Genomic DNA, 20,900 nt, shown 5'->3' with positions numbered 1-20,900 from the left:
GTGTATGTATGTGTGTGTGCAAGTGTGCGTGTGTGTGTGTGTGTGTGTGTGTGTGTGTGTGTGTGTGTGTGTGAACAATTTTGAGGAGTCAGTTCTCTCCTTCCACTGTGGATTCCAGGGATCAAAATCAATCATCAAACTTCACAGCAAGGGTCATCTCCTTGGCCCACTTTCTGTTGTCATTACTATAAATGTCACCTTGAGGGGCTGGAGAGATGGCTCAGCGGTTAAGAGCATTGGCTGTTCTTCCAGAGGTCCTGAATTCAATTCCCAGCAACCATCTGGTGGCTCATAAACATCAGTAATGGGATCCAATGCCCTCTCTTGGTGTGTTTGAAGACACCTACAGTGTAGGTCACTTTGGTTATCGCTATTCTGGTACTTTTAAATAAAAGGTAATGCTTTGCTTGCTTTTCGTCTGCCTGTCCATTTACCTTTTATGCATTACTTCAATAGGTGTTAGTGGCAAAGTCTGACTGAGATCCACCAAGGGAAGATGGGGTAGAGGGAAATGACTATGACCCTTCTCTTTTCTTGGCACCTGGGCAGATGACTGGAGTCAATCAGCTTTACTGTTTTTCCACATTAGTCGAAATCTCACACTGACAGAGAAGAAATATGTTGATTTTTTCATTTCCCCATTGTAAATATGCCTTTTATAATCACTTCAATACGATATTAATTAATAATGTGTTTAGTGTCATCAGTACATTGTGTATATCTCTGTCACCTTTTGGGACTTATCTTAGATTGTACACCCTATTTTTAATAAGTTTATTATCTTAATATCGGTTGCTAACAACATCTTATGAAATCCTATTGGTTTTATTTAATGTGCTTTGTCTTCAGCATAGAAATTCATCAAGTTTTAAAGTGTTTAGAAATAGTGCCTTTTACATTTTTGCTAAATAACGCATTCCCAACACAGTCGTTGATGTTTTGTCTGTTAGATCCCCTTTGGCTTTATTATATATTTAATACAGATTTTTATCATTTATACCTATAAGCATGTGACTTTCATTTATTCTGCTATTCATAAGTAAGTCTCGTCTTGTCAACCTCTTCTAAAGAACTGAACTCTTGTCTTTTGGTGAACAGATAAGATATGGAAAAGGGTATGTAGGCAGTGGGGACTCCTCCTGTTTGCTAAAGGCCACAGATTGAGTTCTTTCTAAGTTCTATTTGTTGGGCGTGTTCCTGGCGTATTCCTGCAACAGTACCACCACCCTTTGCTGTCTTTGTTTCACTTCTAGTTTCCCTCCATATCTTGTCAATTTAATGATTGCACCTATTTTTCACTCCTAGTCACTACTGTAGTGAACTCACCAGGAAAAAAAAATGTTTTGTTATAGTCTGGCGTTTCTGATTAAAAGCAACTTTGATCAGCTAGAAGCCATGAGTCTGAAAACTAAATCAGGAACTTGAGTCATTAACTGTAGTCTCTTTGCTTTTATCTTGGAAGTGGCACAGGGCCTCAGGATACAACCTAGAGTCATAGCAGGAAGTCTGAATGTATTTGATTTTTTTAAAACATTTTTTCCTAATTCTGTTATAAAAAGGCTTTAATTTCCTATCTAGGTACTCCTAAACCAACTATCAAGTGGTTACACAATGGCAGAGAGGTGACAGGGCAAGAGCCTGGTGTTTCTATCTTGGAAGATGGTGCACTGTTGGTAATTGCTTCTGTTACACCACACAACAATGGTGAATACATCTGTGTGGCCATCAATGAAGCTGGGACCACAGAAAGGAAATACAACCTCAAAGTTCACGGTAAATATCAATTAAAACACTAAAGCCAAATAGCTAAATGTGTGACTGTTTCTAATTTTGCATATTTAAGTCCTTTAATCAATATATTTTTACTTAATACTAAAATGAATGAATTAATATCAAACAGAAGATAGGACATTGGTTTGTATTTTTCATTGTTCAACATTTAATGCAATTTTTAGTTGAGACTTTATACTCCTCAAAATTTAAATAGGAGATTATGATGCAGCATGAAATCCTGCTTATCCTGGTAAGTCATTCGCATACTTTCTACAGAGCAAAGCAATCAGTTTCACATACTCAGTTGGCATAGCTTATCAGAGATTTCCCTAAGGCAAAAAAGTATGACATCTGTATAAAAAGAATACAGATGATAGAATACTATACCCACTCTCCGTACCTGGGCTATTTCATTCAACAGTCTATAATATGAATTATTCTAGGTCTTTAACTGTTATCTATAACTCCTCTCTGGGTGAGTTCACAGGATTTATTTAACCTTTCTCTACTAATGGATCAGCATTATACTAATTAGTATTGTACTAGTGTATTTGTAATGTAACATGTATTCATATTGTTACCAGGTTTCTTTTAACAACTATTTAAACTTTCAAATAAAATTTTGTAGCTGTATCGTTTTGTGGGAGTATGTGAATTTTAGGTTTTGGTGACTATGGTTTTTATAGTCACCGCGTGTAGTCATTCCCACTGTCAGGTGGTGAGTGCTATATTGCTTAAACAAATCTCCTAAGACTTTCAATTTGCCAAGTAACTCTTCCTTAAAGTTATCTTAAATGTCATCCTGAACTTAAAACCCTGCCATAAAACACATCATATCGAAATTTTTCTTTGTAAATGCGTTGGCTGACACTTCTCGTTTATAAGAAAGCACATGTTTGCATATGACTACATTTTCTATCCTTTCTTAACTTTGAAGTTTCTCTAAAGAAATTTGTGGAGCCACTGGGAGCTCCTGTTGATCCCAAGTCTATCCAGTCATGATTCCTTTCTTTTGCAGTTCCACCAGTAATTAAAGATAAGGAACATGTGACCAATGTGTCCGTGTTGGCAAGCCAACTGGCCAGCCTCTACTGTGAAGTAGAAGGAACTCCGTCCCCTGTCATAACGTGGCATAAGGATGACATCCAGGTAAATGGAGACAGTCAAACCTGCACAATTCCCTGCCTCTGTATATGAACAGTTGTGAATTTCTTCTCAGTGATAACAACCATTGCTTTTTCTTTCTCATAATAGAGTTTTATTAGCTTTGGAAATAACAGTCCTTTGCCTCATGTAGGTGACAGAAAGCAGCACTGTTCAGATTGTGAACAATGGAAAGATTCTAAAACTCTATAAGGTGTCTGCAGAAGATGCGGGAAAATATTCCTGCAAAGCAATTAATATTGCAGGCACATCTCAGAAGGACTTCAGTGTCAATGTACTCGGTAAGGAAAAACTTCTTTTTAAAAATAAACTTACACGTTACATGCATTTCTTACTGTGTGCCAAAATAGATATAAAATAAATAGATAGAATTACCACTTACATCATTCTTTGAGTAGGTTGTTTTTCATCTTAGTTATTTATAATATAAAAATGGCTCTGACTCGCCCATCTCAAGATACAATGAACTTAAAAGTGACACAGTATATGTTAACAAACTTCTCCAGATAGTAGCTATGTAGAGAAGTGGTTATTTATATTCTAGGTAGCTGTGAGATACAGTGCACTGTATTGTGGACATCTGAAGCTAGCGGGATGCATGAACTGGAGCAAGTGATGCAACTATTTCCAGTGCATTTTAATTAATTACTGGAATCTAACCAACCCTGGTTGCAGTCAGGGGAAGAGAAGTCTAAGAGAATGTGATGGGCACTTCTGGCAGGAAGAGAATTCTGAAAATGAATCATCACTATGCTAGATTATGGTACAAGTAATTTTAACTGTTGTCATTTGTTTAATTTTTAGTTGTTAAAGTTATATTTAATGTAAGTTCTCTTTGTGACAAATGACTTTCTCCCTTTTCAATATTTTGTTATCAAAATAGGCATGTAATTTGTGTTTTTAAGTGAAAGTGAAGCCTAGAAGTGATATATTCATAAAAATTTGCATTCAGCAATACAAAAAAAAATCAATTTCCTTACTCTCCCCCAATCCTGAACTACATTATGTTTGTTTTTCCTCCAGTTATTTAAACAGCCTTGTCAGGTTCTTTTTTCTTACTGTGTCTCCTGATATTCATTCTGTCTCTGATGATTTCCAAATGCTCAGCTGTAGCTCAGAATTCTTTGAGCACTAGGAGAAACTATTTAGTCTTCGCTGTCCTATCTTTTTATATTTTTATCTACTTCTTAAATCTTTATGTTATTTTCAAGAGCATCTCACTCGTATCATAGGCTGGCCATAAACTCACGGTCTTCCTCCCTGTGCCTCCCAAAGGCTGTGGTTATTAGAGATGTGGTATGATGCCCATGTTTCCTTAGCACGTTCTCTCGAATAACATTTTTATGTGCTGCTGAATACTGTGGTGCTCTGTCAAACTGACGGATCCCAATGACTATTTTCTCCAGTAAATGTTGGGGTCTCTGAGTGACCTGCTTCTTGACTGTTCCCCTACTTTCTGGAGAGCTCCTGAAATTTACCTCTGTCCTATGATTACTTCTTAATTGTCTGCTTCTTTCCATTATGTGGTCCTGGGATATTTTTATCTATGGTAGCCCCTTAACTTCCTTCCTGTACCCACTCTTCACCAGTCTTACCCATTCTTCATCCAGCAACCACTGAGGTCTTTACATAAATATTTTTATCAAGTCACACCTCTTCCCCACTGAACCCCTGTGCTGTCCAATAATTTTATAAAGATGAATGTCAGACCACTCAACATGAAACAAAAGAGGGGATAGATGGTGAGAAAATTATACACGAGCACTTTCATTTGTATAATTCCAAGGATAAAATTGAGTATATTCTTTTTCATGTTGTATATCATACTCATACCAAGTTTTGTATAGATATCCTTCAAAAAAGATAAAAAAGACTAAGGTAGACATGATATGCTAGGTAGGATATGATCCACAGAGATTGATATTGCCCGTGTCATTCATTATTGTAAATGCACAGCAATAATGCATTGGATCATACAAACTTTGTGGCTCAATTACATTCCATGAGTTTTGTGCATGATTTACTATGCCTCAAAATGACTTCTGGTCTATCATTATGTTTGTAGGTAACTGTCCTGCTAACAAAATTTCTTAAAAATATTCCTGGATTCTAAGTTAACATTTGGGTGCACAGTGTGATGTGAAAGAGAATTCTCATGAGATGTTTTGTTTCTGACATTAGACTCTTACTGAAATAGTTTGATAAGCACTAACTGTCTGCTTCTTTCCCAAATTTTTGTGCTAAAACATGTATATTATGATAAACTGTCTCTGTTCAAGTTCCACCCAGCATACAAGGTGCCAGCTCCCCAAGTGAAGTTTCAGTTGTTCTTAACCACAACATAACCCTGCAGTGTCCTGTCAGAGGCAACCCCTTCCCGGCTATTCACTGGTTCAAGGATGGCAAGTGAGTATCTTGTCTGTATTTATTTGAGGGTGTAATTTATAGGACACAGATATGTCAATGTGTAGCACCTACCTTCTTATTCATCACCTTAAAATATACATTATTTAATGAAAGAGAAACAATGTTGCTCTTTAAAAGTAACATTTTAATAAACAATCTTCCAGTAATACATTCCAATTTTCAAATAACTAAGCTCTTTATAAATTTGGGGAATTTATTATAGAAATAGATCATAATTATTGAGCACCAAAATCCTCTGCACATATATTATCATAAAATCTTACTCCAATGAAGAGAGTTATGCCTTTACATGGGATTGAGCTATTGAGAAGGAAAATGTACTTGCAAGAATGTAATGTACATAGACTCTGTCTGAATGAAGTGGTAAGCACAGACAGGAATTGCACTTCTTACATTACAAGCCTCAAGGAAGGGCGTTGCCCACACCGTAATGACTGCAGTGGCCTATGGTGGCTCAGAGGTTACTTTGAAGAGTATAGCTACAGTTGGTGCTATAATTTCTAAGGGGAAGGAATCTAAGGACTCAGGAGCAGAGAGTCTAGATTGGCTGCGAATAAAATATAGGAATTCATTTACACTTCCAAGAAATCAGTGAGGCAGACACCATAGGAAAAAGTGAATTAGGACTATAAATGGGCAATTTGAAATATAATCACACAATAAGCACTAAAAGATTCTTCTCAACACTCTGATGAATATAAATATAAATAGGAAATAGTTTTGTTTCTCCTGGGTCATTTTTGAAAACCAAAGGTTTGCAAATACCAAGTGTTGTCTGGATATGGGAAGTCAGAATACAGTCCTGGAGAGAGTACAAAGCACAGTCCTTAGGGACAAGTTGTTGCAATGTTTTAAAAGTGTAAAGTTCAGCTGCTGCCCTGGAGTCACACCTCCATTCTTTAAGACTTAAGTGGACATGCATGTCCAGCAGGTGGCACATTTGCTGATACTCTCTGCAATCCTGCAGTGGTAGATGAGCGAAAACTGGCCAGTGATAGAACTTAGGAGATAGATAGATAACACATAAATAAGACTGGAATATTCTGCTTCAAGTAACCCACAGCTACCAGACAGAGCACCAAAGGGCACAGGAGAATAGCACAGTGTTATTTACATTAAAGCTTAGATTTCTTCAGGGATATATTTAGGACTAAAAATTGTTTAGTGAAAGCAGATGGATAAAGCTAAAACCGATTGTGACAAGAAGTCAGAGAGAAGCCTCCTATTAGTGACAATACATCAAGAATAAATTTTCAATACTAACACCTAGGCTTATTTGTTTAAGTTTTATGTTACCCTTTTAACTAATAATTAATAAAATGCCAAAGTTTTATGAATTGAATTAACATATTATGAAATGCTCATTCTTTAAAAGAAAAAAAATCTCCAAATGTACTACACCATTGGTTTATGACTTTTTGGAGGATCCAAGGATGGGAAACTAAAAATGGACCTATGAAAATATTTTTTCTAGGCCTTTATTTTTGGGAGATCCTAACATTGAACTCTCAGACAGAGGACAGAATTTACATCTGAGAAATGCACGGAGAAGTGACAAGGGACGCTACCAATGTACTGTGTCCAATGCAGCAGGGAAGCAAGCCAAGGATATAAAACTCACTGTCTATGGTGAGTGTGACTTTTCTCATGCTGATACCATTACAAACTCTTCCATTATAAATTGAAAACTGATGTTTACTCTACTGTTTATTGTCCTTTTTTCTCTATAATAAATACTTAGGAAGTAAAGAGAAGGAGTCTACCTTTATGTTGTAAACTTTCACAATACATTCAGTTTTAAAATGCAATTTATCCTTAGCTATGGATTTATTCAAATTATTTAGTAATTTTAATATGGTAAACCTTTTCCTAATTAGTTGATTTAAGCATAAATCAAATACTTGTGTCCTTTAAGTGTTAAAAAATACTTTTAAAAGGTGTGTGTGTGTAAATGTACAAAACAGACTGAAGCAACTATTACATCAACAGTTCAGTTGTTATATTTTCATCCCATCTTGGCTTTTATCCTGACCATGTGATAATATTTTTAATGCCATGTATTGTTCTATTTTTCTCATTGATTATCCTAAATAATGTGTCTTAGTTACATTTGTATTGCCGTGACAAAATGTTGCAATCCATGCAACTTATAAAAGAAAACATTTGATTTAAGGATTACAGCTCCAGAGGGTCAGAATCCTTAACCATCATGGCATGGAGCTTGGCTGTAAGCAGGCAGTGAGGGCATTGGAGCAGAGAGAGCAACCTGGGACTAGCATGGGCTTTTGACCTTCAAATTCCACTCTCAGTGAAACACCTCCTCTAACAAGGCCACACCTCCTAATCCTTTTCAAACAGTTCCCTGAAGTGGGGACCAAATATGTGAGTATTTAGTATTCAAATATGTGAGCCTAGCAGGGCCATTCTCATTCAGAGAACTAAATAATGTAAGCTCCATTTTCACTATCAAAATCATTTTTATGAATGGAACCATTAAGTAGTAAATGGCATGCCACAGACACAAACTTATACAGTCGAAAAGAACAGAACTCTATGCTAGTGGATCTTAGAATGCGCCCACTCTCTCCACTACCATCACCCTTCCATAGAATGCATAGCACTCGCAGAAAGAGTCACATTCTTCACTGCTGCCTCATTATAGGGTCCTTTCAATCCAAAGTGGTCACCTACCCTCTTTCATGGTGTACTAATTCATTTTCTTCATATCACCTTCTGATATTTGTTTAATTATAAGGTTTTGCTTCTTAGATATTTATTTCTAAGGATTCTAAATTTCATAATGAGACTTCTATTTTGCATGTCTCTGCTTTGCTGCCTAATATAGAGCAGATCTAAAGACATACTGTCCAAATGAGGGAAGGGTCTGATACTAAACTATGGCATCCAGTCATCTGTGGCTAATGAGAAGTTACTGAAGCCTGCGAGATGCTATAAAATGTTCACTCAATATCTTTGATGGTACAAAAACTTTGTATAAGATATCTAGTTAATAATTTTATGATTTAGTCTAAACTTGTATTTGGGATATATTGGACTAAGTAAAATGTATTGTTAAAATGTATTTACCTGTTTTCATTTTATACTTTTAATGTGGCCTCTACAGAATTTAAATTTATATATATGACTTAAGTTATGTTTTTATTGAAGAGCAGTTTCAGTAATTAATAAGAATGTAGTTGTTAAAAACAGAAACACTTGTGTTTTTACCCCAACTCTGCCACTGACTAGTATTGTGACTTCATATGAATTTCCTCGCTTCTTTAAATTTCCCTTTTCTCAATGGAATTACTAATATTTTTTCTATGAGAATAAAATGCTAGATGTATTAGGCAAGTTTTATTTGGCTTACAGTAGGTGTCAATATATGTTATCATTGTCTAGCAATACCATTGCCTTAAAACTTTATATATGTATATATTCATTCTAACTGTAGCACTTTCCTTTCTTTTTTTTCTTTTTCCTTTTGTTTCTTTGTTTCTTTCTGGGGTTCACTCTTAGCCTCCCTTTACCTGAAACTCATGCCTCTGATTACTAAGGGTTGAGATGGTAGATGTGTGCCTCAACACCTAGCTCAAATCTAACTTGATTTTTTACTTAACTAACTGCATTTGAAAATCAGACTTTTAAATTTTAGGTGTCTGTTTCAAGTTTTAGTATCTCTTTTGCATCAAAGAAATTATATTTAAGTCAGATTTTTAAATCATTTATGTGTAAAACTGGAAGCCTGTTGGGGAAATCTGTCATGAAAAGACATGTCCTCTGTAAGTGTACCGTCACTGGAAGATTAGCTATATAGATGCCAAGTTAAACAAAAATGTTATTGCCATCATTACCTTCCTACTCAAACCAGCCACTGAAACAACAGACAGTGTCTCCCCCAAGGTGCTGTATTGTTGCCAGCATCTATCATGAATACAGTGTGGAGCTTCAATAAGACTCCTGTTTCTGTGAGACTTGGATTTATTCTTTGAATCCTCATGTTCAAGCTGTGTGATGCCCTCAGGCACCCACAAGAGAGAGCTTCTGGGATTGTCTAATTGAAAGCCAATGCGGTATTGAGAAGTTCTGAGTACTGTAATTCAGGAAACAGTATCCTTTCTTTTCTAGCAAGCTGCCCTGTGCCTTCAAATGGGTAGCCTTAAGGTTACTTCATTTGTGAAAATGTAAATATCACGAATAAAAAAAAAAATACCCACAAATACTATACTTAGGCAACTGAGAATATTGTGTATGTAGATATTAAATTGAGAGAATTTTTCAGCCTAAAATTGACTTATTTGTTTTCCTTACTGACATGCTCATATCTTCACATGAGGATGAGTAACAATAGAACTGAGTGTGAACATTGTATCTAAATAATCAAAAAGGGTGGGGACATAGTAATTTGAAAAATCTGTATGGAAATGCACTACTACAGTAGCTTGCTAAAATATGAATAGAGATGTATATTGAGGGTTTAAATGAAGTTACCCTATAATGAAGAGACAACATCCAACTAAATACTACACACTAGCAAATAAAAATCCCATTTTCAAGATGGGTTACTTCTTTGTGAGTTGCTGGCCAGTGGTTTGCCACAGAACCTCCAACCTTACAGGCTATTGCTGACGATCTTGCTTACTCTTCAAAATTTGATGATAAGGCCCTATTTCTGAAGACACTTCATATTTGATTCATAGAACATGGTGGAATCAATCTGGTACTAACTTGGAAGCCACATCCCTATTGGCTATGATGCTGGAAGGTGCAATGCATGATTCTAGAGGGGCAGAAAGGAAATACCAATGTCACTAGTTGTGAGCCCTGCCAGCTACATTAACAACTAGCCTGACAAGCTATGCTCACTGGGTGAAGTGGTGCAAACATGGGAGCAACCAACCACTTTCTGTTTCTGTTTGGATCTGAGGCTTCCATGAGATGGAACCAAAAAAAAAAAAAAAACATACCTATTATTATTCTGCTAAATTGATGTGGTATTAAAACATGCTGTATCTATAGATCTCTTAACCATCTTTAGATTAACTCCTACTTACAATAGATGACAATGAATACAGAGACCGTCAGTAGGTTAGCATATGGAGAGTACAGACTGTGGATTGCTCAGGACTAAATGAGATGGATATATCATACTCTTCCACACAAGACTCAGAAACCTTCCATGCAGAGAGGGGGAGGATTGTAAATGCCAGAGGTGGTGAATACCTTCCAGAGACAGTGTTTTATATGTAGAATAGAGCAGTTGTACATATGAACTCACAGAGTTTTAACAACATACACAGACCTTCAGAAGTTCAAGGCAGACAAAATCTCAGTATAGCGCTTGGGAGATGGACACAAAATTATTCAAGAGGGCTGTTTTTTTTTTTTTTCTGTCTTCCAAATTGATGGCAAATGTTGATATATTATTGAATGACTGGTAATGAGATTTTATCTGATGCACCTTTGAAGCTATGATTCTCGTACAATAGATAGGTTCTGCTCAATACTAATGTTACTTTCTTAATATGACTTAGATTGAATACATTCATTTCCAAGAAAGAATTTAGAACATTTAATTGTACTCTTTGCTTTTTAGCATTCCATTACAAATGTACAATTAATCAATTCTAGTTAAAAACTATATGGAAGATTCTGTGTCAAGAATAAATAGGGATGTCTGGGATATGGACTCATGCATCTATATCAAACATTGGTAGAAGAGTAGTTTGATTTCTGAAGATAAAATAAAAATGTGGGAGAATAAAGATCTCGGTTCTGATGTAAACTTTTGACAGCCTGAGAAATGTGTTAAGTAGCCTTACACTCCTTGAGTTTGAAAGAATTAAATAACCACTGCAATACTAAGATTGCATATTTAGTGTCTTGCATTTTAATTTTAAATTGAAATTAATGAAAAACGCTATTTAAAACAAAAAAAGAATTTCCAAAGCTTTTTAATACTTGGTAACTGTATTTAACATACCTCTTCTCATAGAGGAAAAAAAAGAAAAGAAAATGTAGTCTCTTCTCTGAACTTAACAAATGAAACATCACCAATGCCAAGGCAGGCAGCTGCCGTATGCCTGGATATTCAGTTCTGCTTCTTGGGAGGGTCACAGGATTACTGGTGTCCATGTCAGTAACAACAAATAAAGCACACCATTGACACCAGGGACTCATTAACACACAGCCATTCTGCATGAAGGACTTGCAGAGAAGTGATACAGTCACGGTGCACAGATGTTTAAACTCCACACATCCAAGCTCTGGACACTTCACTAATTCTTTTCTTGCTTCCATTTTATTTTATTTTCTTAACCATCATCAGTTGTGACAAATCTTAGCAAATTCCAGTTCAGAGAGTGTTGCTTGGAATTCCTGAGGAGGTTTTTTGTTGTCAATATTTGTTCTACACAGATTGTTTTTAGTGATTAATCCTTCACTTGGCCAAACTGCACTGACTCCCCAGATAAGCCAGGACAGCTTAGTAATGGTAATATCTGTCATTGTGTCAAAGGCAAGGCTAGTCAACAAAATAAGTAGCCCTTTGAAACTGACTATTCATAATGCCCCAAGAGTCATCATGTCCTCTGTCATTCTCACTGGAGACCCAACAATCATCAGCTGACTTTCTCTGGGTATATCTCTTCAGCTCTCATAATTTTTTTCTGAGAATTTATCTATTTTTAAAAATATTTTATTAAATGTTTTTTATATTTATTAAATTCATTAAATTATTTTATTTACATTCCAAATGTTTCCCCCCTTCCCAGCCCCTCCTCCCAGAGTTCTTGACCCCCATCCCCTCTCCCCTTTGCCTCTGAAAGGGTACTCCCTCACCCCCTCCACACCCAATTATTTCCCCTCCCCCCACCCCAGCATCCCCTTTCCTAGAGACATCAAATGTCTACATGATTGGGCTCATCCTCTCCCACTGAGGCCAGATAAAGTGGTCCTCTGCTACATATATGCCAGGGGCCATGTACCAGACCATGTATACTCTTTGGTTGGTGGCTTAGTCTTTGGGAGCTCTGAGAGGTCCATGTTAGTTGATAACATCGCTCTTCCTGTAGGGTTACCATCCCCTCAGTTCCTTCAATCCTTCCCATAACTGTTCCACGGGGGTCACTGATCTCAGTCCAATGCTTGGCTGTAAGTGTCTGCATCTGGCTCAGTCAACTGCTGGTAAATCCTCTCAGAGGACAGCCGTGCTCGGCTCCTGCTTGCAAGCACAACAAAGCATCAGTAATAGTGTCAGGTTTGTTTGTTTGTTTGTTTTTGTCTTTACTCCTTTGGTATGTTTTTGAACTTTAAATAAGACTTTGGTTTGTGTTGCTTTGTTTATTGTCCCTAATTTGCTTGGCTACTCTAATATGATCTACCTCATGAGTGATTGAGACGTCTGTAACTTTGCTGTTGTTCTGAAATCTGGAGTCAGAAAGGAAAGTGGCACAGATAGTTTGGACTTAGAGATCTAAGTAATCAAGTGTAGACGACTACAGATATCCTGTCATTAATATACATTTTCATTAAACTAAAAATGTAGGCAACCATAGCATTTACTATCATGATTCAGATGCTAAACTTGCATTTGTGTTTTAATCTTTTTTAGTTCCACCTAGTATTAAAGGAGGCAATGTTACCAGCGAAATATCAGCATTGCTCAACAGCGTAGTTAAACTGGAATGTGAGACGCGGGGCCTCCCAGTGCCTGCCATTACTTGGTATAAGGACGGCCAGGTAGTCACATCCAGCTCACAGGCACTTTATATTGACAAAGGACAACTTCTCCACATTCAGAGAGCACAGGTCTCTGACTCAGCAACATATACGTGTCATGCATCCAACGTTGCTGGAACGGCCGAGAAATCATTCCGTGTTGACATCTATGGTAAGGATATATAGATATCTTAAGAGAGTGTTTTCTAAGATCTTGCTGTCTGACTGCTTCACTAATGAAGCCTTGGTGGGAGATTTTTTTTTTTCACTGTAAAGAGATAAGAATTGGAAATTTTTGTTATAATACAGAAAAATATTTACAGAAGCTAAGGTTAGCAAAATGTAGTTTATTCCTTTAACCACCAACCCTTTCATTTGAAACTTGTAGCATCTTAACCATTTGTTTTTTAGCAATAAGGCAAAGTGGTTGTTAGGAGTAAGATTACACTCTGCGCTTTGTCTTTTGTTAGCCCAATGGTCCGTAGCATTCCAGAATAAATAGAAGAGTTGTAGATCTGCTGAACTAAGAAATTCTTCCCTTACCAGCTTAGAGGGAAACAGGCACGTAGGAAGTTCCTGTGGTCAAAGTGTATGAGAAAAAGTTTCCTTTTTACTTACTGTTCTTTTATGACTGGGAGAAGAACTACCTGAAATATTACTATTTTTCCCTCTCAGTTCCTCCAATAATCGAAGGTGACTTGACCACTCCTTCAAATAAGCAGGTCGTTACTGGTCAGTCATTGATCCTGGAGTGCAAAGCTGCTGGCAACCCTCCTCCCATTCTTACTTGGTTAAAAGATGGCGTGCCTGTGAAAGCCGGCGACAACATCCGCATAGAAGCCGGTGGGAAGAAACTCGAAATCTTGAACGCCCTAGAAGTTGATCGGGGACAGTACATATGTGTAGCTACCAGTGTGGCAGGAGAACGGGAAATCAAGTATGAAGTTGATGTCTTGGGTAAGTAAGGATGCCAGGGCCTGGACCCTCAGACTCACAGTGCTGGATCATGTCCTAAGACTGCAATCTGAGTTCAGGTGTAGTGGACCTTTCAAGGCCGTTCAAGTGGCAGGGTTCTCAGTAGAGTCCCCTGATCTGAGACCCGTGCAGCTCGTCCCTGATTCTGATGACTGCGCTTTGCTTTTGCCAGGGCACTCTGTAAACTCTGCCCACCACGGGTTGCAGTGAGTGACAAGGTACTCTTTTGTCATATCCACCGTGTCCGACTGCAGAAAAGAGTTTCTGGAGCGGGGTTACCTTGCAATCTTGAGAGTCTATAATTGAAGCTGAAGGTTCTTAAGTGGATGTTATTATGAAAATCAACACTATAAAACAAGGATAAACTTTACATTAGCATAGCGTCTATGGCACCATAGTGTGTGACAGAGAAAATTCCCCAGTGACAGACGTACATTCATCCTGGCAAGTGCTTATTGTAAAAGGCATATATCTTCAAACTCCTTGAGTATTAAACTCCTGTGAACTTATCTAACTTTATCAACTTTCTAAGCCACTACTTCGAGTTGTTTGATGTCAGGGTGTACTCCTTCCTCTATACATTACTTTGCCAGCTACAGTCTGTCTTTTTGTTTTGGTCTGTCTTTCTTTCTAGTGCCACCGGCTGTGGAAGGAGGAGAGGAAACATCTTATTTCATTGTGTTGGCAAATAACTTACTAGAGCTAGACTGTCAGGTCTCAGGCTCTCCACCACCAACTATCATGTAAGCATTTTGGTATGTCTTCTAATACCTCTCTCACTTTTTAATGTAAGTGTTTGGAGTTGTCTGGAAAGATTTTTGACATTGAGAAGTGTCAGTTTCAAAATCGTCTTCCTCTTTGAGAAGATGTAGTCTCTATATAAGGCAACTGGTTCTTGGTACTCAAAAAGGACATATGAGCACAGTTAAAGTTCTATATATTATCTCAGAAATTCTATTTTTAGTCAGAAGACATAGAGTATTAAGCACTAGGAACATCTGACCGCCCTGAGGCACGGACATGTGTAACAGACTACAAAAATACAAAAACATTAATAGAAACCTGTGAGAAATGGAAGAGTTCACAGCATGCTGAGATTCTTTCCCTGACTGTCTATCTCCTTTTTATGTTCTCAAAGCATACAATTTACTATTCCAAGGTGGTATGAAGCATGCAAAAGAATATTTGGATGACTGCGGTTCATCAATTATAATGTGATAACCACCCAAAGAATAAAACTCTATGATTTCAGTATTTGATTTACAAACATTGGAAGCTCATTTGCATCTCATTGGTTAATATTATTTAAATATTACAGTGAATAGTATCATATGTTCCTTTCTGCAACCTAACCTGAGTGGAGGGAAATGAACTCATTATAGGTTTCTTATGTTCCAACTCTCTGCCAGTCTCTCTGAGAGACCATTGCCTTTTGATTTCTTTTCTCCATTTTTATTTTATAGCATTCAATTAGGAGATTAGATGAATGAATAGCAGATAGTAAATATAGCATGCACACAACTTCTAGGAAAATGTTTATATGCAATATGCATTTAAATTACTTTTTGCCTTTTTCCATAGGTGGCTAAAAGGTGGTCAGTTGATTGATGAGAGAGACGGATTCAAAATCTTACTAAATGGACGCAAACTCGTTATTGCTCAGGCTCAAGTGTCAGACACAGGCCTTTACCAGTGTGTGGCAACAAACATTGCAGGGGACCACAGGAAGGAGTTTGAAGTGACCGTTCATGGTACGCTAAAGAAGAGATGGGTGCTCTATTCATCATCTAATTCAGAGGGGACTAGAGTCATCTGGAGAAGTCTTGAGTTGTGTAAAGTAATGCGAAAAGGACAACTGTCATTAAATATGGCAGATTCTCTTCCTGGTGCAGAGATTCAACCAAAGTATCATGTGAATTTGGTTAGACAAAAGTTAAGTGTTAGCAAGTATATTGAATGTGGTGTCAAAGGGTGGAGAGGGAGATAGAATGTGAGAGAAGAGGAAGGCAGTCTCTTCTCCGTAAATGGGATTATGTCAAGCTTTAAAGGTTTGACCCAAGCAGGAATGATTATAAACAGTGTTTTCCAGAAGCAAGGCTTAGGTACAGTTGCAGGATCCAAGAACATAAGTACATTCACAGAACTGGCCCATTTGGGTTATGATCATGAATCTAATGACAAGAACAAACCTCTGCCAGGGCATTATGTGTCCCTCTTGCCAGCAGAACTTGAGAAGGAAGGGACAGGAACCAGAAACTGAAGAGCCATTTGGAATGCACAGGAGAGGAATGTGAATGTCAACTAGATTCTTCTGTCTCTGCAGACTCTCTTTTACATTTTGTTTTTCCATGTCCCAGAATTAAACACAAACAAATCTAGTCCCCAGTCTCAATTCCAGATTCTGGAAAGAGAACTAACCAGCAAACCCAGTTTAAATCACTTGATGACCCAGATTCAGTCAGTGTTCCTAGACAAATGTGAAGTAATGAGGGTACTTCAGAGAAATGGATGTTAATTATCAGTTGAGAAACGAAGCCAATAGATATGAGCCAAACGTACATGTGAGGGCTCAGCAACCATAGGGGCATTTTGGTTATTTGAATAATTAAGACTCAGAATTAAGAATGAGTGTTATCTAAAATGGCCAAATATTATAATTTAAATGTAAGGTGAAGTTGTCTCATTTCTGAAATAAGTTAATATTTTAAGTATTTAAATGAATATTTGAGTTATTTATTTATAAAATTATTTAGCAATAATTTTATATTATTACTTTTAAAATTTTAAAGTTTCAGGTCCCTTTACATATTTTAAATGTTTTACTAATTCTTTGAGAATTGTATACAAACATATGATATAACTTGATCACACACATCTATTTCTTCCTCTACCTCCTTCCAGACTCATCCATCACATATATCCCAACATCATGCCTACAGTTTTCTTTATCTAACCCAGAGTTATTTTGTGCCACCCACATAAGTGTAGGCACCTCACCTATCCTTTGGGTTCTGTAACATCATTGGTTGTGATTTTCATTCTCTCCCACCCTTGTTTTCATCTAGTTCCTCCAACAATCAAGTCCTCAGACCTTCCTGAAAAGACTGTGGTGAGATACAAGCCAGTCACCTTGCAGTGCATAGCCAACGGCATTCCAAACCCATCCATCACATGGCTAAAAGATGACCAGCCTGTGAACACTGCCCATGGAAACCTCAGAGTGAGTATAAGATACTGAGCCAGGTTCAGGCAGCTGCATAGGTCTTGCTAATTCGTCATCTCATTCTTCTTTAGTTACAGATTTTCCTAGAGGGCACAGTTGGCAGAAATTTGGTTAAAATATGTTTCCTTTCATTTCTTAATAGAATTAAATAACCCGGCTGATAGAGATTTTTAGTGTAGAAATTGATGTGATGGTTCTGATTTATGCCTTCCAAAATTGAATTCATCAAATGAATAAAAATTATTTCTGTCTAAAACGCTGACTGTGCCCTCTTGGCATTTAATTATGTCTTAGTGAATATTTAAAGATTAGAAACTTGGTAAACAGTTGAGCAGATGACAGATTTCTAACCATATTAACTAACTGATGTACTTAAATATCAGAAACAGCTAAACTGGGTGTAGTATACTCAGCTATTCAGGAGCCTAAAGCAGGAGGATTGATGTTCTAGCCTACTGTGGCTACTGAGCAAGTTTGACCCTGCCCTACAAAAGCTAATGAATCCCTGTCTTGAGTTCTTTCTCTAATAGACATGATACAGATATCTGTTTGCTTATTAAGTCGGCTCCATATCTAGTAGAATTAAAGTTACACCTCTGTATGAAAGAAAACTCAGCACACAGACTTCAGATATAGTCTAGGTAAATGATTGTTTATCTTGGATACATATAGAAAAAGGAGAGAGAGAGAGAGAGAGAGAGAGAGAGAGAGAGAGAGAGAGAGAGAGAGAGAGAGAGAGAGAGAGAGAAGTGAGGTGGGGGAGAGATTCATTCATGAGCTCATCATACAAACAGTTTAAAATTTAATGACTATATTAAAGAGGGAATACAGAGAGGTCCAGACAATCTGGTGAGAAAGCCTTTGAGCAGAATTCTGGGGATCAAGTGGGAAAGAAAAACGCAGCTAAGAGTGTGAGTATAGACAAACACTTTAAGGAGAGAGTGCTCCCTCTTCAGGATCTGAATGCAGACAGTGGTCTGAGGAGGAGAGGAAAGGAAGAGACAGGCACTGACATACAGCAGAGGCGAGTGTAAGAACCACTCACACTATACTAACCTCCTTGTTTTTGCAAAGGCCATTGGAGGCTCAGAGAGTTTGAACTGAGAAGTGATGTGAGCAGGCTTACACTGTAAGTAAAGTCACACACTATTCAACAAGGAGGATATACAGAAATAAAGACAATTCAGCACTTTCATCGCTGAATAAACATCAAAGTATACCTCCACAACCCTAGATGGCATAGCCTAGGGTACACCTGGACTTGAATGTCCATGTCATCATTTGTATGGGCCATTCTTGGTGAAATCACTGCTATATATACTTCATGACTGAAATCAACTTGCACCCTTCCTGAAAAATTAAGTTGGTGGGCTCAGAGTTGATATGCAAAGTCTGTTAGAACCAACTTGCATTTCTCTAGGAGACAGAAGTAGAAATTTGATACTGTATACTTGTTACAGAGAAGAGGATAATGTGATACAATAGTCGATTCATTGAAGATTGATGACAAATAGTTTATGAAAGATGAGAGATGCAGGGGGTGTGTAAGGAAAACTCCTGAGACTCTAAACTACAAAATTACAGGGCTGACACTGACCACCAGGGAGATGGGACATTCCAGAAGAGCGTTAGGGAAAGTATTGTAATTTTAATTTCAGATTTCTGGAGTTCACAACAGTTTGAGATACACTGGTGGAAATAGTGGGCATGGTAGTGGGTCATTGTCAGTGGTTGTGGAGAGCAACCGAATGATATGGCTAGTATTGGCACACTGTTTATATTTCAAACTTTGGGCACAAATGAGTAACCAAAGCATGAAGAATTCAAAGGAAAGATGAGAGATCAAGCCAATGAAAGTGTCAAAAAAAAGTTGTGACTTTAAAAACCAGGTGCAAAATTATAGGGGTGAAAAACATATGTATAAAGGCACTGCTTAGTGTGACTGTACAGCTTGACTGGAAAATAGGTTAGCTGGGAATTCACTTGGGACCATGGAGAGATCATTTGGGGTTGGAATGTGGTGAGCCCGAAGGGCTGTGCTGAGTTCAGATTTCCTCTTGGGCAAAGTGGGGAGCCATGAATGAGGTTTGAAAGCAGACTAGGGAAGGGATCAAATTTCCATCTTAAATAAATTATTCTGGCAACAGTGTGTAAGATAGATTAACAACTGGGGAGGTTGGAGACACTGGAGCATCAGTTAAGAAACCATCATAATCCCACAGTGGTGGTGGACGTGGAAAACAGGAGACCTGAGACACACGGCTGTGGTATAATTAATAGAAGTCAATGTGGGCGCCAAAACCCAGATGACTGGAAAAATTGTGGGCGCCATTAAGCAAGACTGGGAAAATCCAATGACAAGTCAGTTTTAGGAATATGAGGAATAATTTATGAACTTCGTTCTGGACAGTTCGCATGTTAACCTGTGCTAAGACTATGAGCGTAGAGCTCAGGAGACCAGCAGAGACTAAGAGTGTAAATTCAGATGTGTGCTTCGTTTTTGTTTTTGTTTTTGTTTTTGTTTTTAACCAAAATAATGGGGTTGGATGGAAACTCTAGAGAGTTACTATTCATGTTAGTGCAGCAGAAAGTGGAAGCGTTTCTATAAAGTAATGACCTACAAGAACCTGAAAGTGAGAATAGAGGAATACTCTATTTTTAATGCCCAGTGAGTACAGACCAGCAAGAAGTCAGGGCACCCAGTGCTGTGGTAATAGAGACTATGTATTTAACTGCAGAGACTACTGGGCAATGCAATTAGATGTTATTGGTGACTATGGAACAGTCAGTTTTAAAATAATGACCTCTGATTCACCAGCTTTAAAGTGGCAGAGGCCTGGTTGCAATGGATTTAAGGGAGGGATATGGAGAAAGAAAAAATTTATCGGCATTCCTATTATTCATATTTTATAACTTTTACAGTTTTTCTGGCCCCTGTAACAATTTCATCAAAAGGGACTGTTGCCTTAAAACCATTTATGAAGTGTTACATAAATGTGGTCATGTTGTTTTTTTTTTTTTTTTCAGAGAGTTTAAATTTTCATCGCATGCTTTACAGTCCGGTCTCTTATTCAATGGGGTTTTATGATTATACCAGCAGGCCAGCCTTAAGTTATTTTATTTTGTGTCTTCAAATAAAGAAGAATAAGTGTTTAAAGCAAATTAGCCTATTTTCTTATTTATAATGACGTGCTCTAGTTCTCATATACTGAGTTAACTAAGATATGACAATACAAGTAAACATTACATGTTTAAATGAACTTTTCTATTTCAGTGAAAGTTTTTTAAATCTAAACACAAAATGCTGCTCTCCTTTCTGTTCCCAATTAGATACAGTCTTCTGGTAGAGTGCTACAAATTGCCAAGGCTCTTTTGGAAGACGCTGGTAGATACACATGTGTGGCTACCAATGCAGCCGGAGAAGCACACCAGCACACTCAACTGCATGTGCATGGTAAGAGCATCTTTATGGCTCTCTCTTGAATGTGTGTATGCATGTGTGTGAGTGCATGCAGGTGGGGGTGTGCACACATGTGTGCAAATACCAGTAATATATAAGTCACAGATCAACTACCAGTGTCATTTCTCCTGTGCTACCTTGTGGGATGGTAGTAGTAGT

At 37.6% G+C, this 20,900-nt stretch overlaps 1 protein-coding gene across 1 annotated transcript in view; it reads left to right on the top strand.

Moving 5' to 3' along the window:
* The window catches only part of Hmcn1 (hemicentin 1), a 418,463-nt gene that overhangs the window by 246,688 nt on the left and 150,875 nt on the right, over positions 1-20,900 (top strand). The window contains exons 26-36 of the mRNA XM_021197369.1: positions 1,579-1,773; positions 2,792-2,922; positions 3,071-3,218; positions 5,217-5,343; positions 6,839-6,993; positions 12,977-13,255; positions 13,759-14,040; positions 14,693-14,801; positions 15,640-15,809; positions 17,124-17,278; positions 20,612-20,735. Coding sequence (XP_021053028.1) covers positions 1,579-1,773; positions 2,792-2,922; positions 3,071-3,218; positions 5,217-5,343; positions 6,839-6,993; positions 12,977-13,255; positions 13,759-14,040; positions 14,693-14,801; positions 15,640-15,809; positions 17,124-17,278; positions 20,612-20,735 — 1,875 coding nt within the window. The remainder of the gene's footprint in view (positions 1-1,578; positions 1,774-2,791; positions 2,923-3,070; positions 3,219-5,216; positions 5,344-6,838; positions 6,994-12,976; positions 13,256-13,758; positions 14,041-14,692; positions 14,802-15,639; positions 15,810-17,123; positions 17,279-20,611; positions 20,736-20,900) is intronic.

The sequence above is a fragment of the Mus pahari genome, chromosome 5, assembly GCF_900095145.1.
Source record: "Mus pahari chromosome 5, PAHARI_EIJ_v1.1, whole genome shotgun sequence".
In the NCBI taxonomy this organism is placed as follows: domain Eukaryota; kingdom Metazoa; phylum Chordata; class Mammalia; order Rodentia; family Muridae; genus Mus; species Mus pahari.
The sequence above is the reverse complement of the archived record's forward strand: the minus strand, read 5'-3'. Positions and strand labels throughout refer to the sequence as shown.